Raw genomic sequence first — 24,248 nt, 5'->3', positions numbered from 1 at the left:
ATTGTCACAGGAGGAGGAAAAGTCACCCAAGGGCTCATGAGTATTTGATAATGAGGTGTGGCTGGAGTCCCAGTAATGTTTACCACTGCGTACTGCTGCCAGGCTCGGCTTTTATGCAGAATGGTTGCAGATGACCCTGACAATCATTTGTTAGTCATTCAGTCTTCTGTGAAGGACTTTGCCATTGAGCATGCCTTTGACTTTTTCTTTAGTGTTGGCTTTAGTTTCTAGCCAGGTCACATTATGGTTGGTTATGTTGCTCATGGTCTGTTTCAGTGATAGACACCAACAGCCAGAACACACTGCGCTTGCTGCAGGCCCACGGCATACACATGCTGCCCACGGAAGAGCAGACGCTGGTGGCCTCCGCTATCCAGAGTGGCCAGACGGTCGTGCTTACGGGTGAGTGGGCACGAGATGATGCACCGGGCCATCAGAGGCCTTGCTTTGCTGTTGTGAAACACAAGCACAACCTGTGGTTTAAGGCTCTAAGGTGCAGACATCTGAAAGATGAAGGATTATGTATCATAGCAGTTAAATTATCAGAGAGCATTTAGAATATTTTTTACACAGATGTAAGTAACGACAGTCAGTGTTTTTAGAACTGTTGACACTGAAGTGACATTTTCCAGGCTGTAGGCTTAATGCTGCACCTTGGAAAAGTTGAGTACCCCCATGTAACAGTGGTTTTAAGGCTCAAAAAGCTGAGCGTGAGAGAATTCACCAACCTCCATACGGTTCTCACATTCTGCTTCTTACAACAAAAGTGAATTGACAGAGTGGCTTATCCATCAATCTCAAATCCCTGTCTCTGTATGATTCTATTACATTTTGAAATTTTATCAATTGACATTTAATATTAATGTTTTGATAGTGTAAAATATTTTTTTATCTGGTATTGGCAATTCTGGTCCCTGTGGTAAAAATATTTAAGTTTGTAAATATCGCATGAGAATGCACTAGCATAGAGTAACATAAGTGTCACCACTGAGCGAGAGTTTTGCTAATGATTAGATGAAACGAGGGTGCAAAACATCTGTCATTATTGCAAGTTTCCTTTTCGTTACATGAGGTGCATTCTGACAGTTTTCACAACACCTACATTAGACAGAACTTACGAAACACTTACTTTGAAACTTAATTGAAAAGTGACCAAAAAAAATCATTAGAACTCTTCAGCATTCGCGAATTTGACCACACCAGTAACAAATTTGTAGCCTTCCTCATGAATGAAATGACAAACCCTCTCTGACGGGAGTTATATTTTTCAGAGTGACCCATAGGGTGATTGCAAGAAAACAACTTGTAACTTTTCTTGACCTGTCACAGTGGTGCCTCATAAGTATCCCTCTTTTTCTTTATTGCAGTTGCTGAATGCTAAAAGCTTTGAAAGACTTTTAAATAACTTTGGACGACACTATTATGAAAAGTAATGTTGCTACTTGCTATACAGTGGAGATGGTGAGTCGCAGATACACACAACAAAAAGTCACAGACCCCCCCCCCCCACACACACACACATAAAACTGCAGTCTCAGGCAACTGAAGCCACACTGCGAGCTGCAGCACCATTGCATGATGGGAGTGGCGACTGGGTGGGGGTAAGGAGGAGGCTGGGGCAGGTAGGGGAAGTGATAGTAGTGTAGGGCTAGCAGACAATGAAATGCTGCAGGTTAGATGGAGGGCAGGGGGGGTTGGGGAGGGGGGGGTTAGTGGAGAAGGAGACAAATAAGAAGACTGGGTGTGATGGTGGAATGAGGGCTGTGTAGTGCTGGAATGGGAGCAGGGAAGGGGCTTTTGCTATTGTCAGCTCCCTTGTATGTCATCTTGTTTCCCCCCTTTTGCGTACATTTCATTCTTCTTGTGATTTTTCACACATATTTGGATATATTTTTGCGAATTTTTTCGGACGTAATTCTACGTTATTTATGTAATTTTTTGTATTTTTTCCACCACTGTGGATCCCTGCTCCTTCCATGTGCATCAGTACAGAAAAGTTTCCTTATCCCTAGCCAGAACCCAGTCCCACATACTATTCCTGTGTTGTTGCTTGGCTCATGGAATCCCCCCTAGTGGCATTACCATCAAATTACCCATCTCCAGCTGCCACCCCTCCTTCCACACAGATTCTGCCAATCCCTAGCTCTCACCAACATAGTCCTGCAAAATCATATTAACCAAGCCCAAACCATATTGCAGTACCTTCTCTCCATCTGCAAAATTCCCCTGCTATGCAATCCCAAATTCCTAGAACCCACAACTATTGCCCTCCAGGAACTAGAGTAACATGTGCAACGCCACCTCAAAAAGCTCTCCACCCTGCTCACTTCCTACTCCCGCCTTGGAGTGCCACTGTGCACCACCTCTACAACAACCTCCAAAATTCTCCCACGTTCCCTCATAACTGACAAACCCTGTCTCGCCGACCTACTACACTTATCCCACCATCCTTAGTGCCCTCCCACCACCACACAGAATCTAGAATCTAAACAGACCTGTAACACAATCGTGAACCTTTCCTCCAGAAGCCTTAGCTGCACAGAAATATCAGTCCTTTCCAAAGCCCTCAACTTTTGCCCCACTCCCAAATTCAATCATGCAGGACTTGTTAGTCCTTCCTTTCTTCTCCCAGTCTCTACAGTGGAAACATTTTTTCACCACCAACTCTACCAATCAGACTCAACCAAAGAGCAATGTTGAACCCTGTCTAACTCAGTTCACTCCTCCATCCAATCATGATCCATCCCCACTACCTCCAAATCACCACTGCTTTCCAGACTTCTTAACCTCGAACCTTGCCTCACCATCATTCCCCAAATCACTCGACATGCAAACTAATCTTACATCTGCAGAAAGAACTGCAGTCCACTGTCTAAAACCTTATAATCCTACCTGTGAACAAAGGCTCCACCACTGTTATTTTGAATTGCAAGGATTACCTGGCAGAAGGACTCTGCCAGCTGTCAGTTACTTCCACCTACAAACCTTGCCACAGTGGCCCCATTCCAGAAATCCAGCAGAATCTCCAGTCACTCCTCAAATCCTTAGGCCCATCCCAGAACCTCTCCCCGGAGTCCATCCCTCTGCTCACCCCTACCACTCCACCTACCTTCTGCATACTTCCTAAAGTCCATAAACCTAACCACCCAGGACACCCCATTGTGGCTAGTTACTGTGCCCCAAGTGAGAGAATTTCTGCTCTTGTAGACCAATACCTTCAACCTATTATCCAGAACCTACCCTCCCATATAAAAGATACCAACAATTTACTCCACTGGCTCTCCTCAGCTCATGTCCCTTTTCCACACAGTGCCCTGCTTGTCACTGTTGATGCCGCCTCCCTTTACACTAACATCCCTAAAGCCCATGGTCTTACCACTATTGAACACTACCTTTCCCAATGCACAACGGATTCAAAACCAACAGCCTCCTTCCTAGTCACCATGAGCAACTATATCCTCACCCACAATTACTTCTCCTTTGAAGGCATTACGTACAAACAAATCTGGGGTACGGCTACAGACACGCGCATGGCACCATCCTATGCCAACCTATTCATGGGCCATCTAGAGGAATACTTCCTAACCACTCACAATCAGAAACCCCTCACCTAGTTCAGATTCATTGATGACAGCTTTGTGATCTGGATCTAGGGTGAGGACACCCTATCCATATTCCTCCAGAACCTCAACAACTTCTCCCCCATTTGCTTCACCTGGTCCTTACTCAAACCAACAAGCCACCTTCCTAGATGTTGACCTCCACCTCAAAGATGACTACATCAGTACCTCCATCCATATCAAACCTACTAACCACCAGCAATACCTCCACTTCGGCAGTTGCCACCGGTTCCATACCAGGAAGTCCCTTCCATACAGCCTAGCCACATGTGGTCAGCGCATCTGCAGTGATGTATACAAAAACAAATCTCCTGTGCCTTGTCTTTCCAGTCTCCCACCACCCTCCAAAGTCCCACTGTCCGGCCACAGAGGAGTGTTCCTCTCATAACTTAGTGCCACACAGGACTGGAGCAACTGAGTTACATTCTCCTCCAGGGTTTTGACTACCTCTCATTGTGTCCTGAAAAGAGAAATGTCCTGTCCACTATACTTTCCACCCCTCCCACAGTGGTATTCCGCCGTCCACTGAACCTACACAATATACTCGTCCATCCCTACATAACCACTGCTCCCAACTCCTTACCGCATGGCTCATGCCCCTGTAATAGTCCTAGATGCGAGACCTGTCCCATATATCCTCCCACCACCACCTACTCCAGTCCGATCATGAACATCATTTATGCCATCAAAGGCATGGATACCTGTGAAACCAGTCGTGATCTAAAAGCTAAGCTGCAACCATTGTGCTGCATTCTATGTGGGCATGACAACCAACAAGCTGTCTGTCCACATGTATGGCCACCGACAGTCTGAGGCCAAGAAACAAATGGACCACCCTGTTGCTGCGCACACTGCCAAATGTGACATCCCTCATTTCAATTACTGCTTCACAGCCTGTGCCATAGGGATCCTTCCCACCAATACCAGCTTTCCTGAATTGCACAGGTGGGAACTTTCCCTGCAGTATAGCCTACATTCCCGTAACCCTCCTGGCCTCAACCTTTGTTAGTCATTGTCCTCAACTGTCCAGTGCCTTCCCTGTTCCTGTTCCAGTACTACACAGCCCTCATTCCATCATCGCACCCAGTTTTACTTCTCTCCTTTTCCGCCCCACTCCTCCCCACCTCTCGCCAGGCCTCCATCTAACCTGCAGCACTTCACTGTCCGCCACCCCTACCCTACTATCCCTCCCCCTCCTTACCCCAGCCTCCTCCTTACCCCCACCCTGTAGCCACTCCCATCATGCACTAGTACTGCTGCTCACATTATGGCTTCAGTTGCCTGAGACTGCAGTCGTATGTGTATGAGTTGTGATTGTGCGCACACGTTTGTGTGTGTGTGTGTGTGTGTGTGTGTGTGTGTGTGTGTGTGTGTGTGTTTGTGTGTCTATTTTTGACGAAGCCCTTACCGGCCGAAAACTTTATTTGTGACATCTTTTCGTTGTGCCTATCTGCGACTCAGCATCTCAGCTATATGGTGAGTAGAACTTTCCTTTTCATGATATTGTTACATTCTATTCTGGATTTTCCATTGCTTGATTTTTACACTACACTGTTTTAATTTTTGTCTGATTTGTTATCGCTGCCTGATCAGCTTTTATATATGACATTCCATGGTATTTAACATGCCAACTCAGTAAACTCAATAGACTTTGATGACTCTAAACTGTGCTAACAAATGGGAATAACACATCGTTGACACACAATAACTGTTCAATAAAAGTGACTGTATGTATGAGGGCTATTCAGAAAGGAAGATCTGATAGATCACAGAATGGTAATGACAGTGAAAATCGATGAAGCTTTGCACAAATGTGTTGGGCAGTGTCTTTAGTATGCCTGTCAATGGCATCACATCGCTCTTTTCAGTTCTTAGCACCTAGTGAGCATGTAAAGGTGCCTAGAACATTAGTTTATTCCTCGAAGCATGGGTGCACATTGTGAGGTTTCACCTGATTTCATACAACCTCACATAACGTAATTTGAGGCATTTCCGTCTTCATGACAGTTCTCAGCCGCACACTGCAGGGGCACTGAGGACACGCCTGCTGTATTTTTGATGGGAAGTGTTTGATCACCCACCATACAGCCTTCTGATATTCCTCTCTGCCTACATGAACCACCAGGCATACAGACAACATTTTGGCACAGACAATGAACTGCAGACCAATGCAGAGAATTGGTGGAAAGCCTTTTATGAAAAAAGGTGTTGGAAAGTTGGTACAACAGATTTCTAAGTCAGAGCGATGACTATGTGGAGAAGTGGGTAGCAAACTGTTGCAAATGAAACATTTTTGATTTTCACTGTAGTTTCTTTTTCGTGACCGATTGGAACTTACTTTCCAAACAGCCCTTGTACATAACTCAATCATATTTCAGCACTGCCTGCTGACATGGAACTTTAAATGACTGACTGCTATACACAAGCTGACTTTCAAAACTGACTACGTAACGTGGAACTTTGCTCGACGAATGCTGGATGCTGACTGAAGAAACTGACTGATGAATAACATAATGAACGTTTCCCGTATACTGAATATTAGACCTGTGAACATGACTGAATGATGGCTGTGGTGTGTGAATGATTCCTATTTAAAGCCGCATATAGGATAATAATCTCAAACTGTTAAAATATGAAGTTATTACTTTTTAAATAACAACATAAAAGATAGATGGAGTAGAACATACATACACACATCAGTCAGAGAAATTATTTTGATTGACAACTGGATCATTGCCCTTAAACTGACTTAAATGGTGCTACTATTTTATGATGCAGAAGTTTGAATGTGCATTGAGATTTACTAAAGTCTGCCAAGAGTTTTTAGAAACTCAAATTTTCTAATTGAAATATTTCATTAACCAACAAATTATCAGGTAAAAATTATACATTTTTGGAAACAGCCATATTGGGTTACATTATTATGACACTGATTTTTTTTAAAGGATTACATTTTAAGTTTGGGGCCTTCTACAACAATTTTGAATAAAGACAACTTTTGAATTTTATTGTTTTCAGAAATAGACAAAATAGTATTTAGAAACAAGGAACTTAGCAATTTCAGATAAGCTACATCAGGCATAAAACGGGCTATTAGCAGGATCAAATTTGAAGAGCATGTGGTTTTCATAAACCATAAATTGTGAATACTTCTTCAAATGAAATTTTGCTATGTGTATTACACTGACGAGGGAAAAATCACAACACCAAAAAATAATTAATGTAGAGTAATGAAATTTCATGAATATATTCATCTAGGTAACCTACTTAAGTGATTAAAATTGCAAGATCACTGGTTAATGTAAGTGCGAGATAAGCCATTACTAATATGAAATCCTGTTGCCTTCATAACCGGTGTAACCACCAGAATGTTGGATGCCAGCATGCAGATGTGCATGCTTTGTGTTATGCAGGTGCCAGATGTCAATTTGTGGGGTGGAGTTCCACACCTGTTGCATTTGGCCAGTCTATACAGGGACGGTTAATGCAGTATGTGAATGATACTGAAGTTGCCATCCAATTATGTCCCTAATGTGCTCAATTGGAGGCAGATCTGGTGATCAAGTATGCCATGACAAGATGTCGACAATCTGTAGAGCATGTTGGGTTACAACAGTGGTACGTGACAAGCATTATCCTATTGGAAAACATCCATTGGAACCCTGTTCACAAATGGCTCGAATCACCAGATTGGTGAACAAATTTTGCAGTAAGGGTACATAAGATAACCACAAGAGTGGTCCCACTGTAACATGAAACAGCACCCCCAAACCATAACTCCAGGTATAGGACCAGTTTGTCTAGCATGCAGACACGTTGTTTGCAGGCCCTCAACTGACCTCCTTCTAACCAACATGTGACCATCACTGGCACTGAGGCAGAACCATCTTTCATCAGAAAACACAACAGACCTCCACCATGCCCTCCAGTGAGCTGTTACTTGACTCCACTGAAATAGCAAATGTCAGTAGCTTGGGGTTAGTGGAATGCACACTGCAGGCCTCTGGCTCCGAGCTATTTGTAGAGTTAATTCTGTCATTTTGGTGCCAACTGCTACTCAGATTGCTGCTGCAGCTGCAGTACGAACTGTCAGATCCATACACTGCACATTACAGTCTTTCCTCTTGGTAACGCCACGTGGCTGTCGGAGCCCAGTCTTCTCGCAACTGTACATTCTCGTGACCACTGCTGCCAGTGATCATGTACAGTGGCTACATGTTTGCCAGGTCTTTCCGCAGTATCAAAAAAGGAACATCCAGCTTCTTGGAGGCCTTTTACACGAACTCCTCCAAACTCAGTGAGGAGTACCTGGAGAGGTGGCGCAGTGGTTAGCACACTGGACTCGCATTCGGGAGGACGACGGTTCAATCCCGCATCCAGCCATCCTGATTTAGGTTTTCCGTGATTTCCCTAAATCGCTCCAGGCAAATGCCGGGATGGTTCCTTTGAAAGGGCACGGTCAACTTCCTTCCCCATCCTTCCCTAATCCGATGAGACCGATGACCTCGCTGTCTGGTCTCCTTCCCCAACCAACCCAACTCAGTGAGGAGTAAATAATGGCGTCTTTGTCACCTTAGAGGCATTATTGACTGACATCAACTCACCACGTCCAGTGTGAAAGATAACTAACGCCCATGACCATTACAGCTTGTATTTAAAGTATACCTGATTTGGGTCCTCACAGTGGCACAACTAGTGCCACTCTTATGTGGCTGGTGCAAAATCTGAATAGACATCATCCTTCAGATGTAAAAACTCACCTACCAACTTTCATTTATGTTGCACTACTATTTCTTGGTTTTACGATTTTTTTTCTATCAGTGTGTTTATACTTTTGTGAATATAGACTTCTCCAGTATATACTGCTTGGGCTTCCATCCAGATGGCTGCTTTTAATATTCTGCCATTGCTGACATATCTTTATGACACAGACATATGCATCTAATAGCCCCCAGATCTATGACGTATTCGAAACAGGGCAAAAACTTGATGTTTGGCGCCCCCCATCCCCCACCCCTTCCCACTTGACCATTTGAGATAGGAAAAATCGATTTTTCAAGAAAAATGTTCATTTTGTACCGCACCTCTTTCTGAGGAGATTGATATATAAAACGTATATGTTTGACGAAATGTAAGATATGTTATCTGTTCTTAAATGTGCTAAAGTGCAGTGCCACACATCTTCACACAACATTTGTCTATCACACATCACTGTATTTCGCTCTGTGGCATTCAAATGTGCATTATTTGTAAAGGAAGCCACCAAACCCATATTCAGGACAGTGGAAATTAAGATGTCCTGTGGTGCCTCGCCTACTCCCAGGCGGCCAGTTTGACATCCTACCCCTCTTAAAAAAAATAAAAAAATAAAAAATTTAAAGAAATATATTGGCTGAGAGTATTTTTGACCGGGAGAATAAGAACTCTTCAGAAAATTTGCACTCTTTATTGCCAACTTTCATCTTTGTCTGACATAAAATGAAATAATTAAATACAGAAAACATAAAACCTGTAAAGACAGGAGACAAGCAAGACAGTACACATTTCTTTAATCCTTAAGTCCCAGCGTTTTTTCTCTCTGATATTGCTACAGCTGTACGTGGCATGCTTTCCTTTCTGCAAAAGAATCTATTACCTCATCAGAGTTCGTCAAACATTTTGCTACTTGAAAAATCAAAGTGTCATTGTCTAGCACGGAAAAAACTGTTAATACGAATGGTACCCAAGAGTGGTGTGGTTTCTCAATTTGATTACATCTGTTTTGTCACTGTCTGCTAGATAAAATGAAATAGACCTTTCTAATACTGCAGCAGTTGTAACACATGCCAAATAAGCAGACTGTTTTGTCACAAATGATCATTTTCATCTACCTCATTTACATAAATAACACAACATAATTTAATTAATGAAGTACCAAATCAAATGCCTGTTAGGCCTATTACAAGCAAAAAGTTTTATTTTAGGAAATTGTTTCACATTTCATTCATACGCTCCAGTTTTCAAGCATGAGATTGAAAAGTAGCAGTAGTATGAAATTTTTATAGAAATTTGGAAAAATCATATTCTTCCATATAATTTGTGTGATGTCCCTGTTTCTTCTCCTTCCCTGTCCTGACAGAAAATCTTGTCATCACTAATTCTGTAACTATTCCTGCCATTGTCAAAACTTATTCTCTGGTTAACTTCACTAACTCTACCAGAATCACCAGTTTAGTTATTCCTCATTTATTCTCTGGTTAGGCATTATTATGTGTTCGTACAATGTGTTTTCTGTGCTATTCTGAGAATAGAACTTCAAAGGCTGCTAATCAGGGCTGTAAAACTGGCCCTTAGTAGTGTAGCAAACTGGCAAAAATTTTCTATCAAAATTTCATTTTCTTGGGCACACCAAGAAGATAATATGTAATCTTTCTTATCTGTTATTCCTATTAGTCATTTATTTCCACTCTGGTAGTTCGAGTCTATTGATTCTGCTAATAATTAAAACAACGCTGATCATTCACACACCCAATGAACCACATAAACAAACAGCGATTGGTAATCACCATTCCGTTTTATTTGGCTCAGCTCGTATAGCCCTGTCTCCTTTTGTCTGCGGTGAAGTTATTTATTTCTTGATGCAATGGAAATTTCCCTGGCAGAGAAATCACATTCACTATGCATGCATTCAAAAATCAGCTTAGAACATGTTCAAAACTTTTCCAAAACCAACAGGGATGCATTTCAAAATCATATGAATAATTCACAGACCAACATCCGCTGGGTGCTAGGCACTTTGTGAAACAAGGTTTTTTTCCTTGAAGAATATGGATCTGGTGCACTCTGTAATTGCCACCTGTGGGGCAGACATTTTTATAAAAATCGGATGAACGAATTGCAGGAGCATGTGTTTCATTTTTTTTTTTTTTTTTTTTTTTTTTTTTTTTTTTTTTTTTTTTTCAGTCCTTCTGAATTTCATTGTCTCCTTACTCTGAAGAGAGGTGCTGTAGTATGGAACTGGAGTTTCAATTCTGTCTTCAATAATTTGGACAATTTCTGCTTCTTCAGCCTTCCTATTTTTTCTAATTGACGTAAAGAAACTACTTATTTTACTCATTTTGAAGAATGATTGCACTGATTTAAGGTAGACTGACTCAAAATAGATGTGAACAGCTCCCAACCATCAGCATGTAACAATTAAAACACCAATGAACAAGAAACACTGAGAAAGCAAGTGAACCGAGTGCAGCTTCTTGTTTCCAATACCAACATATGAAATAAAAAGGCGTGAGGCCAATTTATAAGAAATAAAACTGGAAATTTCATTCACAAGAATTGTGTTTTTATGATACATTTTGCTCAAAATAATTGGAAAACTTTTTAAAATTAACGAAAAAAAAGGTTACCTGTCATGTCTAACTGATGGCTGTTGCTGACACACGGGATTCAGATTACCTATCAGTTTATCAGTTCATCAAATCCCTGACAGATGACCCTGTAGCGAGATACTGTTTAGTTTTCGGCAAGCCAAGACTGTTTTAAACACAGAAAGGAAAGAGTTATGTAGTCTGAGGAATGACTGAAGAAAAAGATGGGGATAGTTAGATGGCACTTTACCACAAGAAATTATTTTGCTTGCCTCAGTTCCAATTCTTGTATCCTCATCATCACCTTTTGTTCGTGAATATGAGTTTCATGGGACATAATGAGTATTTGAGAAACTCAAGAGCTTGAAGTATCATAGTTTTGGTTTGTGTATCTTGAGAAAACTACTTCCTGATTTCCAAGATTATTCCGGTTTCTTCCAGTAACTATTTTTAATATTATTTGTTATGGACATACATTCTTCATGGTCCTTACATGAAACATATGATGGCAGCAGTAGAAACATCTGAAGTCAGCTTCAAATGCCAAGTCTCTAAATATTTTCAATAGTGCTTAATGAAAAGACATTGTCTTTCCTTGAGAGATTCCCATTTGAATTCATGAAGCATGTAGTACTTGCATTTGATCATGCCTACTAGTAACAAATCTAGCACCATGCTCTGAATTACTTAAATTGGTTGTTTCAGTCTAACCTGGTGGAGATCCCAAACACTCAAACAGTACTCAAGAATGGGACACATTAGTAGTCTACATGCTGTTTCCATGTCAGCCACACTTTCTTAAAATTCACCCAATAAACTGAAGCTGACCATTCACCTTCCCTAGCACTGTCCCTACATGCTTATTCCATTCCGTATCGCCTTGCAATCTTACACCTAAATGTTAAATTGAAGTGACTGTTTCAAGGCACACACTACTAATGCTGTATTTGAATATTATGGGAGCATTTTTCCTACTCATCTTCATTAACTTACATCTTTCTGCATTTGGAGTAAGCGACCACTCGTCACACCAACTAGAAATTTTGTCTAAGTCATACTGCATCCACCTACAGTCACTCATTGGCAACACATTCCCATACAATGTGGCATCATCAGCAAAGAGTGGTCCTTTCACACTTCCTTGGGGAATTTTGATACCCTTGTCTCTGCCTAATCTGCATGCTCGGATCTTTGTTAACAGTCACCAGTGGGGCACCATGTCAAATGCTTTCTGGAAATCTATGAATATTGAATCTGTCTATTGCCCTTCAACTTCATGATGGTATCCCATACTTTTAGCTATTTCACACCCCCCCCCCCCCCCACACACACACACTCACACACACACACACACACACAGTCCATGCTACTCTATACTATGCATCCTTCTTCTTCTTCTTTTTCTTTGATTAACTACTGCATCCTACATCCTTCTGAACCCGCTTATCATATTGATCTCTTGGTCTCACTGTATGATTTTTGCCCCCCCCCCCCCCCCCACTTCCCTCCACCACTAAATTAGTGACCCCTTGATGTCTCAGAATGTGTCCTAACTTTTGATCAAGTTGTGCCACAATTCTATTCAGTACCACCTCATTAATTACATGATCTATCCTCCTAATCTTCAACATTCTTCTGTATCTTGAAGTATCAAAAGCTTACATTCTCTTCTTGTCTAAACTGTTTATTGTCCATGTTTCACATCCATACGTGGCTGCACTTGATAAAATACTTTCAGAAAATACTTACTGACACTTAAATCAGTATTCGAAGGTAATAAATTTCTCTTCTTCAGAAACACTTTCCTTGCCATTGCCAATCTGCATTTTATATCATCTCTATTTCAGCCATCAGTTGCTGGCAAAATAGCAAAATCATGTACTAGTTTCAGTGTCTTGTTTCCTAATCTGATTCCCTCAGCAGCACCTGATTTAATTTGATGACATTCCATTATCCCTGTTTTGCTTTTGTTGATATTCATCTTATATCCTCCTTTTAAGACACTGTCCATTCCATTTAACTGCTCTTCCAAGTCCTTTGCTGTCTCTGACAGAATAACAATGTCACTGGCAAACCTCAAATTTTTCTTGTTCTACTTGAAACATAATTCCATCTCCAAATTTTTGTTTGGTGTCCTTAACTGTTTGCTCAGTGCACAGATTCATAAACATTGTGCCATTTCATTCTCAACCATTGCTTCCCTTTCATGTCCTGCAACTCTTGTAGCTGCCGTCTGGTTGTAAATAGCCTGTCGCTCACTGTATTTTACCCCTCATATCTTTGGTATTCCAGTCAACATTGTCGAAAGTTTTCTCTAAGTTTACAAATGCTACAAACTGAGGTTTGCCTTTTCTTAACCTATCTTTTAAGATTACACAATCAGAAATAGCAGTGCATATTTTGGTAATATTTTTAAGTGTGCAGCTGGGTTGATGATACCTTTTTTTCGTCTATCAAGCACTAGAAATAATGACCTTAAATGTGCTCCCTGACTGAAATCCAACCAGATTGAATTTAAGAACTGTTCGTGAATTACTCCTATTTACAACCATTTTTCCACTCTGTTATGTGCATTTTTGTTCTGGGGCTCTCACTGCCAGTGCGTGAAATGTACAGTGTACTTTTGACTGTGATGAACGTTGTGGCAAACAAGATCTTAATAATTGATTAACATATGGCAGACATTACTTAAAACTGAATTATATTATTTAAATTGAATTATAATGCTTGTCACATATGCAGAACATACCAACTCTGCACCATGAATATTAAGCAGAAGGAATTAGAGCGGATGCAAAACTGATCCCTGTGGCTTTCACAATGTCTTCCCAGTTGTTAAAATTCTCTCTCTTCCAGCATGGTGTGGACTATTTTGTTCAAATTTTAGTTTGTTTTCTTAAGCAAGATTCAAACCAGTCATTTGTGAAACAAAACTCCATTTCAGAGGCGGGTAAGCTGGCACTGAATTTGACGGGGACAGTGCAGGCAGACGGCACGGCCAGTACTGCGAGCATCCCGCAGGGCAGGAAGAAAGTGATAACTATCCGGGCGACACCCTCATCGCCACTGCAACAGAAACTGTACAGGAGCTCTGTGGAGAAGCGCACCCTGCCCGAACAGCCACAACAGCCCCGTGCCTCCGTCGCCTTACTGCCCCGGCGTGGCCGACCGCCGACTTCGACCGTAGCTGCCGTCAGCTACGCTCCCAACATCCTCAAGCGCACGGCGGCCCCCGTCGTGGTTTCGTCTGTCGCGTCGAGTGTCGGGGTTGCCGTCGTCTCGCCTACCGTGGTCACGGCTTCGAGTTCAAGTTCGAATCCCCCTGCGGCGAAGGTTTTGGTCAGGTCACCACCTGTGACAAAGGTCGTGGTAAGTTCAGTCTCTCTTTATGTATTATCACTGGGCAAAGAGTGTTAATGACTTTTTAACTGTCCTCATATGGGATGTGGATGTGGAGCAGGACAAGTTTTTTGACTTGACATTTTGGGAGCCTGCATGCTGGAACGCTTGGTACATCCTGATAGATTTCAGAAGTATGCTATGAAATGTGAACCAGTGTCATGCGGAATAGCTAACTGTGTCACAGGATACACTGAGCAGGTTGTGTATTTGGATATAGCTCAGTAAATCCAGATCATGTATTCCCTTTCCATTTGCATCTGGAGTGGTGGGGGAGGGGCTGGCAGATGCAGCAGAGCCTCTCCTCTGACACTGTGTACCCGCCAGTGGCCATAAGCTGCACTCTCTGTAATACAGTATACATGGTGTGTGAGACAAGTCAAGAGACTGATTCGTTATCCACCAAAGCTTTTATTTTTTTGTTTTTGTTTTCAAACAATATTGTCCCCTCTAAAGTAGTTCCCTTTAGCAGCTATACACCGGCAGAATCATTCCCAGCCTCAGTAGCAGCACTGAGAGGCTTCAGTTAGTAGGACTGTTTACATCAGTCACATTCTTTTGAATGTTCTCCAGAGTTTCAACGTGATGTCCTTTTGAGACATTTTTCAGTTTCAGGAAATCAAAAAATTCACAAGGACCCAGATTGGGTGAACAGAGTGGGACAATACATATGTCTTTTTAGGTAAAATCTTTGGTGACGGAACTGGCCGTATGACAGGGGGCATTGTCATGATGCAGCATCCACTGGTCTAGTACCTTCCGCCGTGGAAGTCGAACATGTGGCAGAACAAATGTACGTCCATTTTAGCTAAAACCACTTAAGTTTGCATATATGATAAAGTAAATCCCACTGTTTGCACCAAAATATAAATTAGCAGTCAACTTTATAATATGAGGGTTGTGCAGAAACTAAGTTCCGATCGGCTGCGAAATGGAAACCACTGCGAAAATCTGGTAAAGCTATGCGCAGATATGTTGGGAAGTGTCTCTAGTATGCCTGTTGGTCGTGTCGGGTCGGGTCGGGTCACTCTTTTCAGTTTTGAGTGAACACTGAGCACATAAAGATGCATAGGGAATAGTGTCTCCCGCCAAGTATGAGGGCCTGGTTAGAGATCTCGCCTGTGTCATGCAGCCCACATAACACAACTGTCGAGCAGTTCCTTCTTCGTGCCAATTCTCAGCCGCACACTGCAGAGGCAATGAAGACACTCCTTGCAGGGTTTACGATGAGAAATGTTTGATTACCCACAATACAGTCCATCATTGGCTCCCCCCTGAGTCTCATCTCTGCTCACAAGAACTGCTGTCTATGAAGACAAAATTTTTCCACAGACAACGAGTTGCAGACCAGTGAAGATAACTGGCCGAAAGCACAGGCGGCTGCTTTCTATGATGAGGATATTGGAAAGTTGATACAACACTATGACAACACTCGAATTTGGAGTGGCAACTATGTAGAGCAGTAGGTAGAAGGTGTACCTAACTGTTGCAGATGAAACGTTCCTGGTTTCCACTGCAGTTTCCATTTTGCAACCGATTGGAACTTACTTTCTGGACAACCCTTGTATATGTAGAGGGATGTTGAAATTTTGTAAGAATTAATAATAAAAACTCTGTTGAAGGTAAAGTTACAAAACACAAAATTCTAGCTGCTGGGCTAGTAGTGTAGGTGATTTACTATATACCAGTATCATTTCAGTCAAAACTACAAGTTTATGCACAGTACTGCAGTATATACAGTTCTAAACAGAGTGGAGTGCGTGGCTTCCAACGGGCACACAGCAACATGCTTTGGAGTCTGCTGTGTCTGGAGGCAGCCTTGTGGCAGTTGACATGTCAAATGTCTACGTGTACAGTATAATTTTGTGTTTGCAGTCCATATGTGATGTGGATGCCGAGAAATGTAGTATATGCCTATATTCCTCATGTAATACTAGTCTTCCGTAAGTAGGATTTTTCAGAATAGTTATTTACATGTTTCTTCATGTGTCTGCCAATTCTACTTTTTTTGGCATAGCTGTGGCACTCTCCCATTAGTTTGACAAGCCTCTGACCATTCATACTGCTGTTCCTTTTGTTGTACAATCTCTACCAGTAGTCCTATTTAGTACATATGACACACATCTGAATGATATTTTGGGATCGGTTTCTGTTTGTGGATTCCTTAGTAGATTGACAAAATTTCCCCCATTTCTACCAACTGCTTTACCTACAACACAGCCTGTGTGATCATTCCATTTTGTACCATTTCAAACTGTTATAGCAAGGTATTTGTATGAGTTGAATTTTCAGTTGTGACTCATAGATATTTTATTCTTAGGATACCGATTTTTGCATATTTTGAAGTGCTCAATTTCTTAACCTTGAAGGCAAATTGGCTATCTTTGTACCATTTTGAAATTTAATTAAGATCAAGATCTTACTAAGAGTGAGTCTCTCTCCTCTGGGTGTCGGGGTTGTTTTTATTTTATTTTTTTATCTCTATCTCTCTCTCTCTCTCTCTCTCTCTCTCTCTCTCTCTCTCTCTCTCTCTAGCAATTCTACCTCATAATATGTTAGTTTTGTCAATTGAATCTTCCTTTCACACAAATTACATAATGAATTATGACAACCAGTCACCATATTGTTGTGCAGTTGAAAATCATGGAAACAAGAATGACTTTTTTTACACCTCAACTATAACATGAGTTGTTACCTTTAGTATAGATTACTGGTTTTGACAATTCTCTGTTACCATCTTCGGGTCTATGTTACATCATGACACAATCTCCTCCTTTAGTGCAGTAAGTGGTGCTATACATTGTATGTCCGTGTTGGTATCGTGAGCTAGAGTAGAATCAATTTCAAAATGACAGTTATGTACACAAACGTGTGCCGACTACAGTTGCTCACATTCGTTACCACTTTACAAAGTAAATTGACATGCTGACTTCTAGTGTAGCTCATGATATGAACATGGACATACATTGTATAGCACCACTTACTGTACTAAAGGAGAAGATTGTGTCATGATGTAAACATAGACCCAAATATGGCAACAGATAATTGCTGAAACCATTAATCTATGTGAATAAATGATTTTAGGCATCTTCGCAATTCAAAATTTATTCATTGTTCATAGTACTTCAGATTACCCCCACACCGATGATGTAAGGAGAGTATATATTTGTATTCCACACTGAACTTTCCAGTATCATACAAAATTGTTAAAAATATTTGTCATACAACAGTTGAAGCCATGTTGTTGGTCTCAGCTTCTGCCAAACAGCTACTTTACACACATTTTGCTTAATGTTTGTGTGCTGTGAGTGGTTCTTCAATGATTAACCAAAACTAACCACCATACCATCATCTGACAGTGACTCTTCCCCACTAATGTTAATTTTCCAATATCAACATCTCTGCAATTATTAGAAGAAGTAGAGATGTGAGTATGAAAGAGAATAATGAAATAAATAAATAATGTCACTGATTAACATGTTACAAAAAGAAAAATCAAGCTAGTTTGGTATCTGATTCAAGATGTTACATTAAAAAAAAAGATCACTTTAATCATAATGGCAAAAATCCTGAGAAGAAAATTGAAGGTCAGACTCAGAACATCAGTAATGCAAAGTGTGATCAGTGGAATGAATTGAGAAAAACTACAGATATGGGTTGCAGATGGCAAGAGACATTTAGTGGATGACGATGACGATGATGATGATGATGATGATGATTAGTAAATGCCAATAAACCTCCAATTCTTTAAAGAACCAAACTCCCATATATAAAACAGCTTCAAATGTTTGTTTACTTCACAGGTAGTGTAATTTTGGAGGTACATTCAGTGGTATATGTGGGTACTGTCCGCAAACTGTTGTGAATAGTCAGTAGGAAATAAGTTATTAATTCAAATGTCATGCCTGATGTTGAAGTTAGACTGCATGAGCAGTGAAAATTTAGTAAGGGATAAAACTTTTTACTTTCATCACTAACAAAAGATTTCATAAATGTTTGAAATTACGTGTAAAGTTTGTTGGAAGTCACTAAGTGCTCTCATTCTCAAATATTGTACAAATAAAGTCCAGGTATTAGTGTGCTGTCACTTGAACTTTGAACTGTTGCTAGACAAACACAGTTTCTAACTGTAATACTTGCCCTATTGTGTTAAGCTTTTCACGTAAGATTATACATGTTAATGAGTAGGTTATGACAGCATTTTACATTTGGTCAATAATTACGTGAAATACTGAAAAACAACTTGTCGGCGACCTGCAACTGGTACTGGGTTCCGGGTAATAGCTCACCCATACTACTGGCAGTACCAGACTAATTTTAGCACATGCCTCACTGATCTATCTCTTCTCCTGGGAAGTGTCCTTCTGTTTTGTACCATTCTTACTGTTTAATCTTAACATTTACTGGATCACCCATAAATTTGTATAGGTCGCACACTTTAACTTGGATCCCGAGTGGAAAATGCCGAGAGTGGAAGCTCACAATCAACTCATAGCGCATTGGCAGTACGGCAAGCCCCACCTCCTCCTATCGGGGCAGCTGGATTACAAATTATAGAAGAAATGAACATGTTTCACAGAAGTGACATGAAACTTGATGGGGACACTAGAACAACTTGGTACAACATCTTCACTCATTTTTGTAAATATTGATGATTTCTAGGGATGAAAACCACACAGGAATTGACACTTGGATTCACAAAGGCTATTTATTGCCATGCCAAACAAGTCTGTTACAGAGCTATGGTTAGCAACAAGCATAAACATTCTGGAGTGGCACGAACTCAGTTGACTTTCACCGATCAGAGAGGAACCACGTTAGTTATGGAAAGAACTGAGTGCTACACACCATAAAGATGACATGTTGAGTCGCAACGGGCACAATAAAAAGACTGTCACACATTAAGCTTTCAGCCGTCCCATCCTTCCCTCTCCTTTGCAGCCATGGAAACACAGTTTTGCATGACATGGTCAGCAGACTTCATGTTACATTAGCATACTATCTGAGCCTGGATTCTGATTTTTTTTCGTCTATAGGCACAATTTTAAAACTAACTCTTACAAATTCATCATGCACTTTATCTTTCAATGTTACCCCTAATCACCTATCCTAACCTCTGCATCTTTATTATATGGAGTTTCTGTTGCTGAGGTTTTTTTTTTATGTCCAGACTTCACCGCCATACAATAGTTCCAATCTTATACCTGTTTTATAAATTTTGTCTCTGGTTTTTATGGCCATTTTTGCATCACACTGACTCGCATATGCCTTTTGTTCAAATTGTGTGAATTATGTCAGTTGATCTTTTCTGTGATATTGTTGATCCCAGGTATTTAAAAGTTTTAACTCTCAGAAGTGTGATTTTGTTGTGGTCCCCAGTTCAAAGCTCACCATGTTACTCTACCCAGTGTGAGCCTCATCATCTCCAAATAACTACTGCAAACTACATCCTTCTGAATCTGCTTACTGTATTCATCTGTTGGTGTCCCTGTACAGTTTTTATCCCCCATCTCCCACACACATTCTTCCTGCCAATACCAAATTGGTGATCCCTTGATGTCCCAGAATGCTACTTTCTCCTACCCCTTCTTTTGATCAAATTGTGCCACAAATTTATTGTTACCCAAATTCTGTTCATTTCCTCCTCATTAGTTATGTCATATATTCATCTAATCTTCAATATTCTTCTGTAGCACCAAATTTTGAAAGAGTCTATCCTCTTGTATAAACTGTTTACTGTCGATGTTTCACATCCATACATGACTACACTACATACAAATACTTTCATAGAATATTTCCTGACACTTAAATCAATATTCGAAGGTAACAAATTTTTCTTGTTGAGAAACACTTTCTTTGTCATTGCCAATCTGTGTTTTATATCTCTCTCTACATTGGCCATCATCAGTTATTTTGCTGTCCATATAGGAAAACTGATGTACTAGTTTCAGTGTCTCATCTCCTAATATAATTCCCTCAGCGTCACTTGATTTAATTTGACTATATTTTGTTATCTTTGTTTTTCTTTTGTTGATGTTCATCCTTTCAAGACACTGTCCATTCCATTCAACTGCTCTTCTAAGTCCTTTGAAGAGTTTTGTCATGTTGGTTTTCCCAACTCTAACCGTAGTTCTGAAGAAATGTCTACTCCCAGGGCCTTGTTCCGACACAGTCTTTCAGTGCTCTGTCAGATTCTTCTCACAGTGTCATATCTTCCATCTCATGTTCATCTATGTCCTCTTCCACTTCTATAATATTGCTGTGAAGTTCATTTCCCTTGTGTAGACCATCTATACACTCCTTTCACCTTTCCCTCCTTTGCTTAAGGGACACAGACACATTCAATAATATTGTCAAACCGTTAAGATACTGACAGTCTGAGGGCGCGTATTGATGTCTTGTCAGTGCTAGAAATATCGACGAACAGTATAGAAGGCCCTCAAAATATTCCCCATATTGTCAACATACTGAACATGTGAGGCCAAGTATTGATGGTTGGACAATATTCTCAATTCAGATGTTAACAGAGCTACATCAGCCAGCCAATCGGTGTTAGTGCAAATTGTTTATGTTTTCAACTCACCTTTGTGCATATCGTGCCACAGATTCAATTTTTTCAAGTACCGGTAATGTTTTAACACAAAACAATTGTAATAAACCTGTGTGAGGGTAGTCGTCGTTTGTACCAGTACCACTTTAGGGTCATCAAGTGCAATACCTGCGATTTGTGTGTCATCGGGGCAGAAGCTGCACATCATCGAGTGCTTTCCCTCATACCCTACCATCACATTGCAGTATTTGGGTAATGTTCCGTCAAGTTCCCTGAGAGGTGCGATGGCATTCTCTTTCAAAATTCTGGCTGTAACTTAAGTTTACACAAATGAACTCGTTACTTATTCTGCTCTACCAAACAGGTCAACGGAAGTAGCAGTGAGGCACAGCTGACGGACCTCGCCACAATCACTCGGCAGCTGGAGGAGGCACGCCGGGAGGCAGAGGCGTACAAACTGCTGCTGAGCAAGAAGGAGCGCGAGGCGGAGCTCTACCGCCAGCAGCTGCAGTCGATAGCACAGCAGTCTCAGTGACCACAGGCCCGGACGTGGCCCGATGCCCGCTGACGTCCGCCATTCCCTAAAACGTACGTGGGTCGACCTCGGCCCGCCACTTCCTCTCGTGGGCAGGATCGCGTGTCCTCTCCGGCTGGCGCTGACAGAGACCTCGCCACTGCGGACCCTACGAGTGGAGTGCCAGTTTCCGAAGTGAGGTCACTTCCAAGTGGCACAGCAGCAATTGACTTGTCTTGCCCGAAAGACTGACACTGGCAGTTTCCCCCTCCCCCAGATCTTCCCAACACATTTATGTGCTCGCGTGAAGGAGAGAGAGATTGATCTCGTGTGACTCGCGTGAAACAAGATAAATGCAAAATACACGTAGAAGATAACTGTGGAAATTAAGTGATTTACCTCATTGGTGGCAGGTTATTTGTGTTACTGTGTTGATAGACTAATGAAAGAACTAATGTACATGTTCAACAGTCAGAATCTCCAAACTTGTGTCAAGCCGTTGGTGCAGTGGAAAGCATCCGACAATAGTAGTTCCTACTTGATTTTTATCAGTATACTGTGTTGTGCATTTAATACAGAAAAAGGGGCTTAACAAAATGGTGTGTTGGGTGAACTTTGATACCTCTTTTTTTCTATTAGTTAAATTGTTAAAAAGGACTTTTCCTTCAAATGATGTTACTTCTTATCCTTCATTTTCTTGTTGTTTCCAGATTTTTTTCTGCAGGCTATTTCATTGACATTGGCAGCAGAACTGGAAATGCCAAACTTAAATTTCTTATTCCCCCTCCCAAAGCTGTTTCTGGGCAACTGAATAAAAAGCATTTATTTACAGGTGATAATGGAAACTGTTTGAAATTTTGGATAATTTACTTTAACCATTTATCTAGAACATTTGCAGCAGTCTGGGGACCAATGTTGTACTTATTTATACATTTTTGTGGCTGCTATTAACCCTTTCCCCTCTTTCTTTAGACATGTCACTTTGTATTTGACAAGAACAGCATTCCTGCAATCCTCCAGCAGTTGAACATTGGGTGGTTTGTGTATGTTGATGCTGTTAGTGCCTCCTGTAATAGCAATTTCCATGTTTTCAGTGGGATGAATATTTCTGTTATGGGCCAAGTTCATATTTAGTGTACAGTATGAGAGCCACAATCTATACTTCTAGTCACATTTTTCTGGATGTCTATATTTGATACCTAAAAATACTGCACTATTTGTGTTAGTAAAAAAGTGCATGATTAAGTTGTTCTGAAGAATTTCATTTTTTTACGCTGAATTATGGTGCAAATCAAATGTGTATTTTAACTATTAATGTTGAAGCATTTAACTGATGTATAACTCATCAAAATTATAATTTTATTTTTTGATAATGTTGTATTGTAGCTAACAGTTTAAATAATACAAATGTTTAATTTTGCTTTGTATTGTTTCTTAGTCTCCTTCTTCTTGCACTGTTTTTTGGCAGTGTCGTGGTCTGTTACCTTGCAAATGAAACAGATTTGAATAAAGTTTATGCACTTGATTACAGCAGCTAGAGATAAAATAAAATTTCACTGCTGCATATTCTATTGGAAGTTTTGTTATGGCTCACAAAGTGGAGAGTACACACTGAGATGACGATGCCATTTGTTAAACGAACTTATGTTGTGACACAGTAACAACACTTTATATTGAACCTTCTCTGTCGATCTGACCTGGTGAATTATAAACCAACTATACGTAATAATGAATGAATCACCAGATTTCTATGCAGATAAGAATGTTTCTTCTGCTGTGGTCTCAACACCTGAATTAGAGCTGTTAGTATAAGAAGGCTAAGTATGAAAAAGAATTTTCTGTTTCAGCAAGTGCCAACCTGTCTTCCTGAAACATCAGATAAATTCTTAACATCCAGTATGTGTGAAGAATAAATCACCGGAACATGGTTCATCATTTTGCAGTACTTCACAAATATGTCGACAGATAAAAACAGATCTTTCACTGTAGACAAGTGAAATTGTAAATGTGGGGTGTTCTTTGTATTAGGAATTGATGTTTCTTAAATAAATGAAATGGAAATTTGAAAGTAATTTTTCTTGCCTATATATTATGTGACAATGATTTCCCACACCTGCTTTCTAATGCTAAACGAAATCAGCTTACGCCTTTGTCTCAAAATATAGCATACTTCTGCAGAAATTCCAAATACATACAGCACTCTACGGATTTAGAACAACAGGTTTCTTCTTCAGAGAGAGCAGATATATGGATTTGGGGGACGGGGACAGTTCATTAAGAGAGTAAGAATGACCAACTGTCATGAGGTGCTGAAAAAATGAGGTGGAGAGTGAGTAAAAAAAAGTGTTAAAACTGTAACACATACCAATACAGGAAACTAGGTAAGACCCAACCTCTGTTAGCTTATTTCTAAGGTTATTACAATTCCCCTCCACTCTCTGTTTCCATAATTCCTTGTCATTTACTCTTTTACTCTCCTCCAGTATTCTTTCATCTTTTCATCATTTCCCCTTTTTTTATTTCTTCAGGCCACTTCACATCTGGATCCTACTGCTTCTGGCTTGAAATCCTAAATTCCTCCGGAAATTTTCCTTTCTACTGTCTCTTCTGCTTTTATGTTGTGTATTTCTGAATCTTTTTTAACTTCATGGGCCTAGTTCGTTAGATTTATTTTTTCCAATAGCTTCCTGGAGAGCGTGTTGTCATTCACCCTATATAAATGTCCAGTCTTCTTTTCTTTTTCTTCTGAATGTTGATATTTGCTTTTTATTGGATCTAAATTTTTTGTAATTCTTATTCCTAATATTTTTAGTTTGTCT

The 24,248-nt window shown here is 40.5% G+C and overlaps 1 protein-coding gene across 3 annotated transcripts in view; it reads left to right on the top strand.

The window, feature by feature from the left end:
- Positions 1-23,482, top strand: part of LOC126109772 (GA-binding protein subunit beta-1-like) — a 90,683-nt gene extending 67,201 nt beyond the window's left edge. For all 3 annotated transcript variants that reach the window (XM_049914826.1, XM_049914827.1, XM_049914825.1), the window contains 3 exons: positions 277-402; positions 13,911-14,335; positions 21,280-23,482. In XM_049914826.1, coding sequence (XP_049770783.1) covers positions 277-402; positions 13,911-14,335; positions 21,280-21,450 — 722 coding nt within the window. In that variant the 3' untranslated portion in view covers positions 21,451-23,482. The remainder of the gene's footprint in view (positions 1-276; positions 403-13,910; positions 14,336-21,279) is intronic.
- The last annotated feature ends 766 nt before the right edge of the window (positions 23,483-24,248 follow it).

The sequence above is a fragment of the Schistocerca cancellata genome, chromosome 12, assembly GCF_023864275.1.
Source record: "Schistocerca cancellata isolate TAMUIC-IGC-003103 chromosome 12, iqSchCanc2.1, whole genome shotgun sequence".
Taxonomy (NCBI): Eukaryota; Metazoa; Arthropoda; class Insecta; order Orthoptera; family Acrididae; genus Schistocerca; species Schistocerca cancellata.
This window is presented reverse-complemented; position numbering and strand designations above follow the sequence as displayed.